Source organism: Nesoenas mayeri (genome assembly GCF_963082525.1).
Source record: "Nesoenas mayeri genome assembly, chromosome: 24".
Classification (NCBI taxonomy): domain Eukaryota; kingdom Metazoa; phylum Chordata; class Aves; order Columbiformes; family Columbidae; genus Nesoenas; species Nesoenas mayeri.
Genome location: NC_137546.1, coordinates 5,886,348 through 5,903,590, shown reverse-complemented (window position 1 = coordinate 5,903,590; position 17,243 = coordinate 5,886,348). Strand labels below are relative to the sequence as shown.

The 17,243-nt window shown below is 58.6% G+C and overlaps 3 protein-coding genes across 3 annotated transcripts; all 3 read left to right on the top strand.

Moving 5' to 3' along the window:
• Positions 1–1,774: 1,774 nt before the first annotated feature.
• SLC25A34 (solute carrier family 25 member 34) lies at positions 1,775–3,843 on the top strand (the record flags this gene model as incomplete). The annotated part of the gene is made up of 5 exons (XM_080358783.1): positions 1,775–2,251; positions 2,835–2,900; positions 3,208–3,360; positions 3,446–3,580; positions 3,661–3,843. 5 exons carry the CDS (start codon positions 1,775–1,777, stop codon positions 3,841–3,843), a joined length of 1,014 nt encoding a protein of 337 aa, XP_080214909.1.
• An 886-nt stretch (positions 3,844–4,729) lies between these two features.
• On the top strand, positions 4,730–8,233 carry TMEM82 (transmembrane protein 82; the record flags this gene model as incomplete). Its single annotated transcript, XM_080358782.1, is given in 7 exon segments — positions 4,730–4,775; positions 4,778–4,879; positions 4,951–5,023; positions 5,256–5,430; positions 6,363–6,771; positions 7,886–8,073; positions 8,171–8,233. Coding segments are annotated over 7 exon segments (1,035 nt in total). The 5' UTR covers positions 4,730–4,750.
• A 3,117-nt stretch (positions 8,234–11,350) lies between these two features.
• FBLIM1 (filamin binding LIM protein 1) lies at positions 11,351–13,960 on the top strand (the record flags this gene model as incomplete). Its single annotated transcript, XM_080358985.1, has 7 exons — positions 11,351–11,546; positions 11,895–12,016; positions 12,110–12,221; positions 12,309–12,478; positions 12,586–12,764; positions 13,447–13,564; positions 13,847–13,960. 7 exons carry the CDS (start codon positions 11,351–11,353, stop codon positions 13,958–13,960), a joined length of 1,011 nt encoding a protein of 336 aa, XP_080215111.1.
• Between the last annotated feature and the right edge of the window lie 3,283 nt (positions 13,961–17,243).

The following is a 17,243-nucleotide window of genomic DNA, read 5'->3' as shown; positions in this document are numbered from 1 at the left end:
CCTCACCCAGCCGCCACGGGGCAAAATAATTTGCCATTTGTGGAATAATTTCTCGTAGTAACGAGGGAGGCGGGGGAGCGGGGTGGGCTGGGGTGAGCGTCCCCCGGCACGGTGGGGAGCGGGATGGAGGAGTTGTTCATTTTCAAACAGGGTAGGGAGGTAGAGGCGGCGAGACGGGAACGTTAAATCGCTGCCGTGCATGTTTTCTCCTTACTCACAATCACCGATGCGGCACCGCTTCACCTCCAGCGTCTCCCGGAGATGCCACCCGGGGCCTCCAGACATCACCAAACCACTCCCCAGCCTGGCGATGAGATGTGAGGGTTAGGAAGAAGGACTGGGGCCAAATATTTGGCTTTGAACGTGCCAGCGCCGTTTTAGGAGATCTCAGAAGCCGGTTTGAGGTTTGGACGCTGGCTCCATGTGCCGGGGGAGAGAAGAGATCGAGTGCGATGTTCCCAAGGGACGTTGTCACACGGCTGCCACCAAGCGTGTCCCCATCTCGGCTGCCCCATCCCAGGCCAGCGAGGACCCATCATCACGAGCCCTTTGAGGCACAACCTCAGCTTTTAAATAATGATAATAATAATAATCTAGAGACCTTCTCATGTAATATACATTCACGGGGCCTTTTTCTGGGAGGAAACGTACATGACTGAATGTATATGTATATACATCTGCTTCCTTTCCCCCCTCCCCGAATAAATATTCATTGGTAACGCGGATTTGGCCCTACGACAGATTCCACGCCACGGGCTCCTGTTCTTCCTCCCCCTGTGATGCTGGAGCCGCGATGTTGCTCTGAGGACAGAAGGAGAGATTCAGGCTGGGGAGGAAGAGGAGGAGGGAAGGGGAGGACAAGGACGTGCGCCCCGGCCCCGCGCTGAGCCCCGGCGGCGCTGACCCTGCAGCGGGGCACGCTCATGGCTTCAACCCCGAATTATCCGTCCTGACGCTCCAGCCTCGTTTATCCCTGAATCCGGGGGATGTTCCCAGTCTAGACAAGGAATAAACAGCCCCAGGGCAGCCCCAGCATGACCCACCAGCCCATGGACCTGCCCTCGCCTTTAGGGATGAAAGGGGTGGATATTGGGGATGGGGCAGCCATTGGGGGGTTTCCCCCCACCCACAGTCATCACCAAAGTGGCTCGGCTGGGGTGTAAACCCGGGTCCCCAGGGGTGTCACTGAGAAGCCCTAAGAACAGGAAGCCGGGAGAGGGGACAACACACAACAGTGACCCCCCCCTGCAGCTTTTTGACCTGCAAAGCTCCAATTTCAAAGCATTTCTGTGACCCCAGAGGGGCTGGCACAGGGACAAGGTGAGGAGACCCCCCACAAACCCCCCAAACCGCAGCCACACGCGCAACGAGTTGGCCGGTCCTCACCCCCCCATGGGGTTCATGGGGGTGCGGGGGTGGATCCCTGCATGTGCCCCCCAGACCACCCTCCTTTGGCTTTTATTTCAATGTATCGCGCCTTTTGGTTTGTTTTTTTTCAGAAACAGCCCTTTTTTTTCCCTATTTGCGCCGGGCCACGTCACGTGAGAGCCGAGGACACTCAGCTGGGACTTGGCTGTGGCGCGTGTGCCGGTGACGTTGGGGGGACGCACCCCCAGGCCTGACCTTTGCCCCAAATCCCTTCTCAAATTGTTGGGGGGCGGCTCTGGATTTTGGGGGGTGTTTTGCAGGACGCGGCGCTCGCTCCCCTCTTTATTCCCCCCGCGTTGAGTGGGGGAAGCCGGAGCCCGGGGCCATCCCCGCAGGCAGGTGCTGCATGGCGGGTGCCGGCGCTCTCGCCTCCTTCCCCACACCCCCCCTGCATGAATTCCCTTATCCCCCCCAAAACAGACCCGGCATCGCACGGGGATCCCCAGCCGGGGGGGTTCCACCGGGGACGGATTTGGTGCTGGGAGCCACTGCCGGTTGCTTGGCCTGTGTCCTCACCAACCCGCTGGAGGTGGTGAAGACGCGCTTGCAGCTCCAGGGCGAGTTGCAGCCCCCCGGGACGTACCCCCGGCCCTACCGGGGGGTGCTGCGGGCGCTGGGGGCCGTGTGCCGGGCCGACGGGGTGCGGGGGCTGCAGAAGGGTTTGGCCGCCGGGCTCCTCTACCAGGGGCTGATGAACGGCGTCCGGTTTTACTGCTACTCCTGCGCCGAGGACGCCGGTTGGACGCGGTACCCCGGGGGTACCGTGGCCGCCGGGGCCGTGGCCGGGGCGGTGGGAGCCGTGGTGAGCAGCCCCGCGTACCTGGTGAGTGATGCCCTTGCACCGGGGGGGAGGAATGAGGGGGAGGGGGGCATTTTGGGGACACCCCCCGCTCCCCCCCTCCCCCAAGCTTTGGGCAGCCCTGAGCTGGCTACATCCTATAATATATAAATGCTGCCTCGGTGCCTCCCTTCTCCCCCTGCTTTGCACCCCCAAAAATATGGGGCTACTTCATACACGCACTTTTCCAAACCCCCCCCTTTCCCCTTGATCCTCCCCCTCCCAAAATGAAGTGGAAAAACCCTCATAAACAAATAGGGATATTTTTGTTACCTCTTTTTGGTGGTTTCCTCTGTATTTTGGGGTGCAGAGCTCCAAGTGGGGGAGCTGCAGTGGGTGTTTGTGGGGGGGGCTTTTTACCAAAGTGGGGGGAAGGATAAAAAAAAAACAGGGTTTAATGCCTAGAGAAGCTGTTTAGCAACACATCTGGGCAACCCACATCTGGGCAACCCACATCTGCCAGGGCGGCTCGGGACACCCCGAACAGCTGCTAAGAAGACACAGGGGAAACCACAGCCTGTCCTGCGGGGGTTTGGGGGGCGTTTGTCACCCTGTGTTGTCCCCCCAGGTCAAGACCCACCTCCAGGCGCAGACACTGGCCGCGGTGGCCGTGGGCCACCAGCACAACCACGAAGTGAGCGGGACTGGGGGGACACAAGATTCGGTGGCCGCGCGCACGCCGGGATGATGCTATTTTGGCCGCCGGGTATTTCAAGCCGCTTTTGGCAGCTCGGCCACGTATAGGTGCCGTAAATAACTGCGTGAGGATAGGGAGGGGGGACGGGGATGCGGGGCTGTGACACCAGACACCCCTCAGGACCGGTGTCACCCGTCCGTAGCCACGGCAGCTTCGTGCCACCGATGAGATTTGTACGGGGGGGTGGGACACACCGTTCCTATTTTTCCTGATTGTTTTTTAAGTAATGTATTTCTCTTCCCAGAGCATCTGCGGAGCTTTCGAGAGCATCTACCGGCAGCACGGGGTGCCGGGGCTGTGGCGGGGGGTGACGGGCGCCGTGCCCCGCGTGGCCGTGGGCTCGGCCGCACAACTCGCCACCTTCGCGGCCGCCAAGGACTGGGTCTGCCAGCGCGGGGTGAGGGGACACGCGCCCCATCCGTCCCCCCCGCGCACCCCGAGTTTCGGGGGGGATTCTCGCTGACGGCCGGCGCTTCCCGCAGTGGTTCGGGGAGGGCAGCTGGGCCGCGGTGCTGGCGGGGGGCATGGTGAGCGGCGTGGCCGTGGCGGTGACCATGACGCCTTTCGACGTGGTCAGCACCCGGCTCTACAACCAGCCCGTGGACGCTGACGGCACGGTAAGGATTTGGGGGGGGGACGCGGCTTTTCCCGGGGTCGCACCCGGCCGGGGGTGCGCAGCCGGCTCCTCTCTCCCCAGGGCAAGCTCTACCGGGGTTTTTGGGATTGCGTCCTGCAAATCTCCAGCAAAGAGGGGCTGCTGGGCTTGTACAAGGGCATCGGCGCCGTCTACCTCCGCCTTGGCCCCCACACCGTCCTCAGCCTGTTCTTTTGGGATGAGCTCAGGAAGATGGTGCAGCACCAGCAGCGCCCCCGGCCGTAGGACGGGCTCCCCGCCCCGCCGCGGCCCTTAATAAAAGGGGATTTTCTATTTATGGCGTCGTTTTGGGGGTCTATGGGGTGGCACAAATAGGGTGGGGGTTCATAATGTGCAAAGACAGGACCTGAAACACCGCAAATACTTGAGTCCTGGGGTCAGTTTGGGCCCTTCACCTCAGGGCTCAAAATGGCGGCACCAGAACAGCCTCAGGGCTCAAAATGGCGGCCAGAGGGGTGGCGGGATCACCTCACACCAAGAAATCCCTTGAGGTGCTGGAGCGAGTGGAGAGAAGGGAACGGAGCTGGTGAGGCGCTGGAGCACAAGTGTGATGGAGCGGCTGAGGGACCTGGGGGGTTCAGCTGGAGAACAGGAGCTGAGGGGAGACCTTCTGATCTCTGACCTGCCTGAAAGGAGCTTGGAGCCAGGGGGGTCGGGCTCTGCTCCCCAGGAACAAGCGCCAGGAGCAGAGGAAACGGCCTCAAGTTGCGCCAGGGGAGGTTGAGGTTGGATGTGGGAACAATTTCTTCCCCAAAGGGCTGTGGGGCATTGAGCAGGCTGCCCAGGGCAGTGCTGGAGTCACCATCCCTGGAGGGCTGGACAGACGGACATGAGGTTCTCAGGACATGGGGCAGGGACAGGGGTGGGGAATGGTTGGACTCTTGATCTTGAGGGGCTTTTCCAACCAAAATGACTCTGTGATTCTACTCCATGATGCATCAGGCTGGAAAGGACAACAGCCATGCTGGTCCCTGAGCTGCACCATGTGTGTCCCATCACCTCATCATCCCCCACCCTCATTTTCTGGTCCCTGGGGCAGCTGTAGCTCAGCTCCTCCGCCCGGGGCTCCAGCTGCCCCCGTTTACCCTGGCAATGATTTACCGGCGGGGGGGCCCCTCCCCGTCTCCACCCCATGGACCTTGGAGCTGGGGCCTGGCTGTGCCGGGCTCCTTGCCACCAGAAATGTTTTCCCCGTGGTCCTGGGTGCCGGCGTTGCCTGGGCTGGCGTGGGGCTGGGCGCTGCTGGACGCGCTCCTGCAAGGTGAGCGTCCCCGGGATGGTTTGGGGACAGCCTGGGGGATACCGGTGACCCACTGCTGCCTTTTCCCACAGGGCTGGTGGGCGCCTGTGCTGTCTCAGTGCTCTGCAGCCTCCTCAGGGTTTATCTCTACATCCAGTGCCTGAAGTAAGCACCGGTTCTTCTCCCCCCTGGGGTGCTTTGTTTTGGGGATCTGCTTTTGGGATCCACTATCGGCAGGTGTTGGCACCCATGGGTGCTGGTGTGGCCTGAGCAGCGGCTGCGCCCTCCCCTCCCCGCTGCGAAGCGCAGGGGGGTTCTGAGGCTGCCCCCACATTTCGGGGTGGTGGAGGATGATGGGGACATCCCGGCCGGCTCAGTGTCACCCCGCTGTCCTCAGCGACCCGGAGCGACAGGCGGAGAAGGCGGCGATCGGGGCGCAGCGGCGGGTGCTGGAGCTGCTGCATGTGGCGGTGCTGGCGGCGCTGCTGGCGCTGGTGGGATCCCGCGTGGCCGCACTGGTTGTGCTGGAGTTCTCCCTGCGTGCCGTCTCCACCGTCCTCTCCCTTGGCAAGGTGAGGCAGGATGGGGGAAACTGAGGCACGGTGCGGGGTGAGTGGAGGGAGCCGCGCGGCCCTCGTAGGTTTGCAAGGGGTTTGCTTTGTGATCGCGCGTCGATTCGTGACACCCGTGGGGGATATTGTGCATCCTCTTGCTGCCTCTATGGGGAGGACAGGGCGGGCTGGCGTGGAGAAAACTACGTGTGGCTTTGCAATAGTGTGTCCCCTCAGTGCTTTGCAACAGCCCTGGGGAGGACAGGGGCGGCTGGCATGCAGAAAACCCCCCGTTGCTCTGCAGCTGTGCATCCCCTCGCAGCTTTGCAGCAGCTGTGGGGTTACAGGGAGCTGCAGCATGGAGGAAAAGTCTATTGCTTTGTAACTGTGCATTCCTTTGCAGCTTTGCAACCGCTGTGGTGTGCCTGAAATAATGCACCCCCCTGCTGCTTGCAGTACCTGTGGGGCATATGAAAGTCTCTGCATGGAGGAGGCTCTGCATCCTCTCCTTCTTTGCAACTTTTGTGAGGAGAATGAGGATGGCTGGCATGGAGAAAGCCATACATCGCTTTGCATGCATGCCCTTGCAACCTGCAGCCCCTTGCTGCTTGCAGCACCTTCAGGGGTGCAGCATGGAGGAAACCATGCGTTGCTTTGCAGCTGTGCATCACTTTGCTGCTTTGCAGCACCAATGGGCGCTACAGGAGGGTGCAGCATAGAGGAAACCATGCGTTGCTTTGCAGCTGTGCATCACTTTGCTGCTTTGCAGCACCAATGGGCGCTACAGGAGGGTGCAGCATGGAGAAAACCATGCATTGCTTTGCAACTGTGTGTGCCCTTGCAGCACCCATGGGGGCTATGGGAGGGTGCAGCACAGAGGAAGGCGTGAATCGCTTTGCAGCCGTGCATCCCCTCGCTGCTCCGTGACTGATGGTGCCGTCCCGCTCTCGCAGGGCGCCCACAGCAGCCAGCTCTACCTGCTGTGCCAGTACTCGCTGGGCTGCGGCGTGTCCTGCGGCCTCAGTTTCCTGCTGGAAGGGGCTCCCCATGGGACCTGCAACCTGGCGCTGGCGGCCGGGCTGGCAGGGCTACTGGCCACCTACGCCCAGCGCTTGGCCCGGCACGTCTGCACCCTGTACGAGCTGCACAGCCGAGCGCGTTACTGCGGCGTCTGCATCCTCCTCCTCACTGCGGGTCACGGCATCCCCCGGCTGCTCCGCAACGCTCTGACCGTCGCCTTCGCTGTGGGTGACTTGGCCGCGGTGGCGCTCATCAACCGGGATTTCCTCTCGGCGGCTGAGGCCGTGCGCTTCTGGACGCCGCTCACCATCTGCTACACGCTGCTGGTCATCTACATGCAAGGTGAGAAGGGGACCGGCCCCCTAGTTGTGGGGTTTTTTGGGGAGGGAGGGAAGTATGTCCCAGTGTGGAGCATCCTGCAGGTATATGGGGCACCCTGGGGCTATATGGGGGCACTTGGGGCATCCTGTGGGTGTACAGGGCAGTATGGAGCACCCCAGAGGTATACGGGGCTGTATGGTGCGTCCTGAGACTATACGGAGCTATATGGGGCATCCTGGGGCTGTATGGGGGATATATGGGGCATCCTGAGGGTGTATAGAACTGTATGAGACATCTGAGGGTATACGAGGGCACAGGGCGCCAGGTGGGGCTGTATAGGGTGTGTATGGGGAATCATGGGGTGTATGGCACATTCTGGGGGTGTATGGGGACATGGGGCTAGCTGGGACTGTATAGAGTGTATACAGGGCATCTTGGGGGTATATGGGCCCGTATGGAGCATCCTGGGGCTGTATGGTGGTATATGAGGCATCTGAGGGTATATGGGGGTATGGGGCCAGGTGGGGCTGTATAGGGTGTATATGGGGTATCCTGGGAGTGTGTGGAACTATATGGGACATCTTGGGTTTATATGGGGGCACAGGGGTCAGCTGGGGCTGTATAGAGTGAAAGACGGGGCATGCTGGGAGTATATGGAGCTGTATTGGGGCACATGGGGCACCCTGGGAGTACATGGGGTCATATGGAGCATCCTGGGATAGTATGGGGGCATGGAAGACATCCTGGGGCTGTATGGGGGGCATATGGGGCATCCTGGGGGTATATGGAGGCACAGGGGTGAAGTTGAGGCTGTATAGGGTGTACATGGGGCATGGTGGGGGTATATGGAGCTGTGTGGAACACCCTGGGGCTGTACAGAGGCTATTGATGTATACCTGGGTGTGTATGTGGCATCTTGGGGCTGTACAGAGGTTATACAGTGCATTCTGCATGTATATCAGGCATCCTTGGGCTGTATAGAAGGCATATGATCCATCCTGGTTGTATACGGTGCATCCTGGGCATGTATGGGGCACGCTGGGGCTATATGCAAAGCCACCCGGCAGTGCAGGGTGTCCCCAGTTGTGTGGCCGGTTGAGGGGCTCAGGGTCCCCCCGATGGCACGTCCCGGCAGAGGAGCCGGGGCAGAGTGCCGGCGGGCGGGCGGCGTACCAGACGGCGCTGGTGCGGATGGGCGGCCTCTTCATCCTCCTCCTCACCGTCGGCCGCTGGACCGACGTCCTGCACGTCTTCATCTCGCTGCTGGGAGAGCTGTGGTGTCTGCTGCGCGCCGGCGCCATGCTGCAGGCGTGCTGGCGGCAGGTGAGACGCCGTCACTGCCCTGCCACCACGGTGAGGGGCTGGCGCAGCCCCGAGGCCACGGTGAGGGACCTTCCCGCGTCTCTTCCATCTCCCGTAGGATTTGGTCCCAGGATCTCGGCTGGATAGGCAGTTGGGATCAGGATCGGAAGAGACGTCGTGATGAACTACGGGGTGTAACCGGGCAGCAGAAACTCTGGGTGGCTTTGTCCAGCTCGACAAAATATGGGTGTCCCTTAAATCCTCCTCATTGCATGTCCCCCGTGGGGATGAAGGACAAAGGGCTCCTGGAAGGTGCTTGGCCCCATCCTGTGGGGCAGGGGAGGCTCATGTGGCCCCTGTGTTTTGGGGGGACCCTGTGAGGTTGGAGCGGTGCTGGGAGTTCACTCCCTGGTCCCGCTGGGGATGTGGGATGCTGATGGACGTCCCTGTCCCGGCAGCTGCAGGGCCGCACTGTTGGGGTGCAGGGCCCTCTGGGGGCATATAAATCTCAGAAAATAAAGTGCTTTCCAGCAAAATCCACAGGCAGAGCGAGCTGGGGTCCCGTTACTCTGGAGACGGGCTCACGGTGCAGCTTTTTGCACAAGGTGGGTGGTGCGGTTCCTACCGAGGTGCCTCCCTGCCTCAGTTTCCCCACCTGGCTGTGCTGTGCAATGGGGTGTCAGGCCCTATGCACTTGGGGGGCAGGATTTGGAGAGGGAAGGAGGCCCTGGAGGTGGCTGCTGCTTCCCTGGGAGGGTAGCAGGAGAGGGTCTGGGGCTGTATAGGGGCATTCTGGGGTGTATGGGACAGTATATGGGGGCATAGGGGACCACCTGGGCTGTATGGGGGCACGCGGACGTTCGGGTGTGGGGGGGTGTATGGGGCAACCTGGACTGTACGGGCGACACGGGGCACCCTGAGGGTGCTGGGGGCAATCAGGGGGGTCCATGGGACAAGCTGGGAGGGGACACGGGTTGTCCCAAAGCATTTAGGGGTCATGGGGCACCCTAAGGACCTATGGGGCACCCTAAGGACATGTGCCCCCGCCCCGGGCCGGGCTGTGGGGCAGGCAGGGGGGAGGAGGAAGGAAGGAGGAGGAGGAGGAGGAGGGAGGAAGGGGCGGTGATGCCGGGCGGTGCTGCCTCCCCGCTGCCCCCACCGCGCCGGGCGCGCCCGCGGAGCGCACGGAGGGACCCGCACGGCTGCCAGGTAGGGGACAGGGACAGGGACGGGGACACCCCCGGGGGTGGCCGGGCTGCAGGGCCACCTAAGGCAGGCGAACTCCCCCTCCGAATAGGGGACTTCCCCACCAAAGTAGGACCCCCTCAGGAAGGGGGTGGGGACACCCCAGGTAGGGGATACCCCCAGGTAGGGGACAAGGGGCACCCCAAGATTAGACATGGCACCCCCCCAGGTAATGGCGTATGGACTGTAGAGCTGTCCTGGGACAGGACGAGGGGACCAAGGGCCACCCTCAGGTAGGGGATGGGGGACACCCCAAGGTAGGGAGGCTCCCAGGTTTGGGGGACACGGTGAGGCCACTGCCACAAAAGGGACAGGGCACCCCCAAGTAGGGGACAGGGGGCTTGCTTGTGGGGGACAAGGGACTGGGGGGGACCGCAAGGCCCCGGTAGGGGACATGGGGACAGCAAGGCCACTTGGGGAAGGGACAAGGGGACAGCAATGGCTGTGTGTTCCCCACCCTATCCCTTCTCTCTTGGGCATCCTCAAAGTGCTCTCCAAGGGGTCCCCAAGGCTGGGGACAGAGTTGGGGGCCAGTTGTAGGTGGGCTACGCTCCATCCCAGTTTTGGGGGCATGTGGGGGTGCCCCATAAGTGTCCCCGTCCCCATCGGTCCCACCTGAGCTCCCACACCAGAAGACTTTGGGGAATGTTTGCAGGAAACTGGGGGGCCCTTCCCAAAGTGGCCTTGGCTGTCCCCACACAGGCTGGAGCTACATGATGTGGGAGGACACCCCCTAAAAAAGCGGGGGGACCCCATTCATGGACCTTCAAGCTTTGACCACCCTGGGAGGGGACCCCAGAATGGGGCTGCCGGGATCCCACACTCAGCCCCAGCACAAAGAGGAATGCGCTGAGCACATGGTTCCCATTAGCCCCGGAGACTTTTTTTCTTTCTCTTTTTTTTTTTAAGCGATTATTACTATTTTCCCCCTATTTTCTGCAGCTCCGCCGGGAAGGAGGGAAAGCAGCAGGAGGATCCGAGCGGCCCGGTGAAGGCTGGCAGCGCCGGAGCCCGTTTGGGGTTTGGCCGGCGGGGAGGGAGGGAAGAAGGAGGTGAAGCCGCTCGTTTTGTTGGGGTTTTTTTGTTTCTTTTTCTATTTAATCCCTTTCCTTGGCTCGAGTCGGAGGCTGAAGTCACCGCCGTGCACGTCCCGAAGCTTTTCCCCCGCCGCGGGGGTCTGGCCGTTCCCCAGAATGATGCACCGACACCCGTGAGTGGGAATTTTTGGGGAGCGGAGCCACTTCGTGCCGGGGCATGAGACCGGGCAACTCGTCACACAGGTATTTTTCAAGCCGCTGATTCATTTTGGGGATGAATCCTGCTTCACCAGCGCAGCCTCGGGGTTCTGCCCCCCCCCAGATTGTCTCGTTTGGGAAGGGGAAGCTTCGCTCCAGCTGCTTTTCCCGTTGGGAAGCTGAATAAACAGCCCTTTCCTTCCCGAGTGGGGTTTATCGGGGTCGGCGCATCCTGCTTGTGATGCTCGGGGGTGTTTCGGTGGCGGGGACACGGTGATTTGCAGCATCGTGCCTCAGTTTCCCCATCTGCAAAAATAAGGGGGGGATGCCCCGAGCTTGGGAGTGGTTAACAGGGAAATGGGGGTAACAGTGGGGGGAACGGGGAGTCAGGGGACATAGAAACACCCAAAAAAAAGCATTTGCAAAAGCAGGTCCTATTGCAACTGTGTTTTTAAGAGGAAAGGTGGGTTTTTCCTGCTGTCCGCAGGGAGTTTAATCCCAGGTGGGGGCAATGAGATGAAATAAAGGGGGTTAAAAGGCTTTCAGAAGGGTGGGGTTTGGCTACAGAGGCAGGGAAATGGGAGATTTTGGGTGCTGCTTTGCTGAGCCCCTTCACTCTGTGTACTCCAAGGCATGAGACCATTTATTGCCATGACGTGGGATGGGGACGCTGGTTCCTTCTCCCTTTCCGGGAGGGCGAGGAGGGAGGCGGGTTGAGGCCGAAGGGCAGTGCGGCAGCGGGAGCTGCCGGTGCGCCCGCAGGTTTTGCTCTCTTTGATCTCATTTTCCCCCAAATTGAACCCAGGTCTGGCCCTCCCATGGCTTCAGCGATGCTGCCGGGGAAGGTGGAGAAGAGGATGGCTTCGTCCATCTTCATCACGCTGGTGCCGCCGCGGAGGGAGGTGGCGACCAAGGACAAACCCCACCAGGAACCACAGCCAGACGGTGCCGAGGTCCCCAGCAGCCGTCACCCCCAAAGCCCACCACTGCGGCCCTCTGCGCTCCCCAATGGAGGTGAGGGGTGTACGTGGGGGGGCCGGGAGGATGATGATGGTGCTGAGGATGCTGCAGAGATATCTTGCTATAGGATGTGTGTGCAGGTGGGCAGGAATGTGGGTTTTGGGGGGGGTTATTCCCCAAATCCCGGCACCCCGCCCCAGGTGGATCCGGCTGCAGGGAAGGGCTGTGTTTGCTCTCCATTGCTAATCAGTGCCATTTGTCCCCTCCAGCCACGACGGCGTTTGCTTTTGGGGCAGGTCGGTGAGCGCTGGTGCAAAGCTGTTGGGGTGTTATTGCCACAGGGCATCCACAATTGGATGTTATTGTCCCCCTAAACCCACCGTATTTGGCTTTTTACCCCAGAAACCCACCCAGCGGCCCCCACACCCGTCCTCGTCCTCTCCGAAGCGCCCCAGCCCTTGTCCGCCGAGGCGCTGGGTCCGGCGCTGCAGCAACTGGACCTCGCGGAACCCAGCGCCCTCCAGGTGAGGATCATGGGGTGCGATCGCCCCGGTGCCTCAATTTCCCCATCTGCAAAAGCATAAATGTAAATGTGCTTTTGTTTCCCTGCTCACCAGACCCCTCCCGCCTTCCCCACCAAATTGAGGACGCCCACATTTTGCCAGGAGCAAGCGAGCAGGTCGCAGTGGCAGGATGTGAACGGGTACACGGAGAGGGATGGTTCTAGAGGTAAGGGAGCATCCAGATGTGGGCTCATCCCCAATTGGAGAAACTGAGGCACACAGCACCAAACCCCATTCTCTCTTCTTCCCCCAGATGTCTGTGCCTTTTGCCACAAAGCGCTGGGGCCGCGGGACGTGACGGTGGAGGCGATGCAGAAGCAGTACCACGCTGACTGCTTCACCTGCCGGACCTGCCACCGGCTCCTGGCCGGCCAGAGCTACTACCAAAAAGATGGTCGCCCCACGTGTGACACCTGCTACCAGGTATCTGTCCTCCCTCGGGGACAACCAGCACCCCCGGGGGTGGCAGGAGGTGCAGTCCCTTGTTGGGGGAGCTGGCATCTCATGGCGTGACCCCCTCTAAACCACAGGCCACGCTGGAGAAATGTGCCAAGTGCCGGGGGCTGATCGTGGACCATGTTGTCCATGCCCTGGGCAAGGGCTACCACCCTGGCTGCTTCTCCTGCAGCGCCTGCGGCCGGGCCATCGGCACCGAGAGCTTCGCGCTGGGCGAGCGGGATGAGGTGTATTGTGTGACTGACTTCTACAGGTGCGTGTCGTAGAATCACAGAAGCATTTGGCTTGGAAAAGACCCTCAGGATCATCCAGTCCAACCGTTCCCCACCCCTGTCCCTGCCCCATGTCCTGAGAACCTCATGTCCGTCTGTCCAGCCCTCCAGGGATGGTGACTCCAGCACTGCCCTGGGCAGCCTGTTCCAATGCCCCACAGCCCTTTGGGGAAGAAATTGTTCCCACATCCAACCTCAACCTCCCCTGGCGCAACTTGAGGCCGTTTCCTCTGCTCCTGGCGCTTGTTCCTGGGGAGCAGAGCCCGACCCCCCTGGCTCCAAGCTCCTTTCAGGCAGTTCAGAGATCAGAAGGTCTCCCCTCAGCTCCTGTTCTCCAGCTGAACCCCCAGGTCCCTCAGCCGCTCCATCACACTTGTGCTCCAGCCCCTCCCCAGCTCCGTTCCCTTCTCTCCACTCGCTCCAGCACCTCAAGGCCTTTCTTGGTGTGAGGTGATCCCGCCACCCCTCTGGCCGCCATTTTGAACCCTGAGGTGGTTCTGGTGCCGCCATTTTGAGCCCTGAGGTGAAGGGCCAAAACTGATCCCAGGATTTGAGATCTGGCCTCATTGTGCCCAGCACAGGGGAGAATCCCCCACACTGGGGGGGTCCAGCTCATGTCTGTCCCCCCTCAGAGCTCACCCCACTGCGCTTTGCTGCCATTAGGAAATACGCCGCGGTTTGCAGCGCCTGTGAACAGCCCATCGTCCCCGGCGAGGACAAGGACACCTACAAGATCGAGTGTCTGGGACGCAGTTTCCACGAGAGCTGCTACCGCTGCGAGGTACGGCTGGGGGTGCCCCCCAAAACCCGAGGGGTTTGGCAACCAACCCTTTGCAAAGCGTGACCACAGGGGTTATTTTTTTAGCTACTGCTTTATCTTGCAAGTGGCGGGGAGGGCAAAGAAAAAATCAGGTAAAAAGCACAATGCGTTCGGCCAGGAGAGCTGCAGCTTTTCATGCTTTTAAGGTAGCTTGTTGCTGTTGGGTTTTGCAGGGAGGATGGGGTGCAAGGTGTCACGGGGACCCTCAAAACATGTCCCCCCACTTTCCCCTTGTGCCCCCAGAGCTGTGGGACGCCCCTGTCGCCGGAGCCCACGGAGAGCGGGTGCTACCCCCTGGGCGACCACCTCCTCTGCAAGTCCTGCCACGTCCGCCGGAGAAACGAGTCGTCCTGCTAAAACCCTGCGGATCAGCCTCTGCTGTGCCTGGGAAAGCTGCGGAATCGGGGGTTTTATCACCAAAATGACCCTGGAGCTGCTTCTGCCACGTGGAGAAGTGCAGGTGTAACGCCCCGATGTGGCTCTGTGCTCGTTTTGAACACAAAAAGCTGCGGCAGTGGCGGAGGACCTGAGGTTTTATTCATTTGTTTCTTTTGTTTAAGTCCTTTTCCGAGGCCAGTTTGGTTTTCTTGGGTGTTTTGTTGTGTTTTTCTGTTTATTTCTTCTCAATTTTCCTCGGGGTCTCACTTGAACATTTATCTCTGTGGAGCGGGCACTGATATAGTTAAATAAAACCCTGAGTTTAAAACCCCTTCGTTTCTTTCATCCACCCTGCATCCCAATCCTGTAAAACGCAAGTTTAAAAATAAGAAAAACCCCCTTTTTAATTGTTATTTTTTTAATAGGCGTGGCAAGAGTCGGGTCACTCAGGGCGATAACAGGGCTGGTTTTGGAGTCCAGTGGTTTGGCAGATGCTGCTGTCACCCAGGCAAGAGCAGAAGGTCATTTTTTGGGGACAGATTTAGGGTTTTGTTGAGGAAAGAGAGTTCGGTGGATCTTTTTATGACAGCCTGTGCTGTCTGGGCTGTGTCTCAACCAAGTCCTGAAGCCGGCAGAGGGCAGTCCGAGCACAATTCCTCCATCAGGCAAAAAACCTCCAGCTAAACGCTTGTCTTTCCTACACCCCATAGCGCCGGGGGGACGGGAAAGACCAACAACCCTGGTTTTGCGTGTTTTTCAAGATAATATCGCTCCAGCATCGGAAGCTTTTTGACCTTCTCTCGGTCTGAGCCCCAAAGTGGCAGAAATTAGACCATTCCTCTGCGCGCCCGACATCTGCACAACCGATGTCTTGGTGGTTTTGCTTGCGAGGGCGTTGCAAACCAGCCAGAGAAAAAGGGGGTTTTCTTTATAACCGAAAGTGCTTAAAAAGCCACAAATTGAGAGCAGAAAATAGCAAGAGCATGCGAGATGATGTTTAATGTTTTCCTGATGTAAAAAGTGAGCTTTTTTTAAAAAATAACACCACCAAACCAGCAGCTATACGCTTCTAGGTCACGTTTTATGTCTCTCCAGCGTGGGCTGTCTTTATGAATGAAAGGGTTAATATATGGTTAAGGTATGTGCTGGAGTCTGGCTGATTAATCACCCCAACCCCACAACTGTTTCCTGCCAACTCTCCCCATCTACAACGCAATTTTCACAATATTAATGTGCGTCTACAGCCCATCAGTCGGGTCGGGACTTGCTATAAATTGATTTATAAATAGGAAGTTAATGTGAAGTTGTGGTCTTTCCCGATCACGTAAAGCTTGGGGTCTGGCTTGGGGGGACCCCACGTCCCTCGCTGGGGGAGTGCTGTGCTCAAAGTCACCTCTTGCCCTGTGGGGAAAACCAGGTGCTAAAATAACGCTAAAAATGTAAAAAGACGTGGGCAGGATTGGCGGTGGCCAAAGGGAAACCACAGAGAGCGAAAGTTGCCTGTTTTTTGGCAATATGGGTATTTTTCCATGGGGCTGCAGTGATTTTTTTGGCTGGACACAGACAGGTTTTTATTGATAATGAAGCTGTGAAGAAGACGCTGGAGAGGTTGGTGCCATGGCGAAGGGATGGACAAATGTCAGATTTGGTGTCGTTCTTCCAGGATGACAAGGGACAGGGATGGACAGACATGGAGGTAAGTGATAAAAGGTTGATTTAAGCCATTTTATTTTTGGATAAGGGGAGAAATATTAAAAGCTGAGGCATGAGGAGTGTTGCTAAGCCTGAAAAGCACAGCCCTGCGCTCTCCCTGAGGAGGAACTCGAGGAATTTCCAGCGCCGGCCGAGCCGCCGGGCAGAGATTTTGCAGGGGGGGAGCTGGTCCCGTCCTGCTGAGCAAACCCACGTTGGCCGTGGTGCCTCAGCCCCTTCCCCGCGTGTTTTGCAAACGCCAGCAAAAATAAAATCACGCACGGAGCAATACGGAGCTCCTGGGCACTTACAGAGCCCCCCAAGCCCACCACGTATAAAAACCTCTCTACATCTCGCTTGTCGCCTTCCAGCAGCCATACAATGAGGATCGAACACCCCCGAATGGCCCGGCCAGCCCTGCCCTTCCCTTGGCTGCTGCAATAAACCCATTTTTTCTTGCAATCCCTCTTGGCCGGGCCAAGGAGAGCGGGGAGGGACCTGGCTGCCCTCCAAGGAGAAGCAAATGCAAATATTTCTTCACTTCAGGCTGGGTGCGGCCCCCAGGATTAAATTTCCCCGGGCTTTCCCAGCGAAGGAGTCTGATATTGCACTCTGCTTGCTCCCGGGAATACAATGGTGTATCACATCTAAAAAAAGAAAAGAAAAGTTTATGTTTTCTTGCAACTCAAGGGTCAGACTTTTTTTAAAAGCTTTTAAAGGAGGAACTGATGGGCCACAGCGTCTTTAAATGAGTAGCCAAAATGTTGCTTTATAAGAAACACAAGGTCTTGTTGCAGGTTTTGTTGGCAAGCCCAAGATTTTTGAGGCAAGCCAAGCCCAGGAAGGGGAATGGGCTGGAAATGGCGTTTTCCCGGCATCCCCCGGGTTGGCTGTGAGAAACGGGAGAAGCAGAGAGGGGGAGATGAGCTGGATTCCTCGTGACCCTCGTTTTTCCATCATCACCTCTGAGGTGCCGGGAAGGAAACGCCGCAGGAGGGGAAACTGAGGCTGGAGCAGCTTCCAGGGCTTTGCTGGCTGGGAGTTTAATGCAGATTATATCTTTTTCTTCTTTTTTCTTTTCTAAATTGGGACAGAAAGAGCTGGAGGAAAACTGTTTTTCCTTTCCTTGACTCAGTTTAACTGCAACCCCGTCCCAGCCTTCTTGCTAATATCATCTTTCCTCACAGAGCGTTCAGACCCTTTTCTGCACTTTCCCCTCTTTAACACAACCTAAAAAACCAAATAAATGATCGCTTTTAAAAGTCTCAGCGCAGCCCTGGATTTCTCCAACTTCATCCCACAGCACAGGTGGGATGGATAACAATAACACCTTATTATTTTCTCCTCCTTTTCCCTGCAGGACTGAACTGCCCAGCGCCATGATTTATTTTTAATGCGCGCTGTGTTTTCAGTAACATGAGGGAAAATCGATGCAGCCGGTTACGCAAGCGTGTTACTAAGCTGCAAGCGCTACATTGGGTTATTTAAAAAAACAATAAAAAGCAAAAAATAAAAACTAAACCAACCCAGCCCCCCCTACTTCTCAAAATAGATGCACAGCACCCGCCTG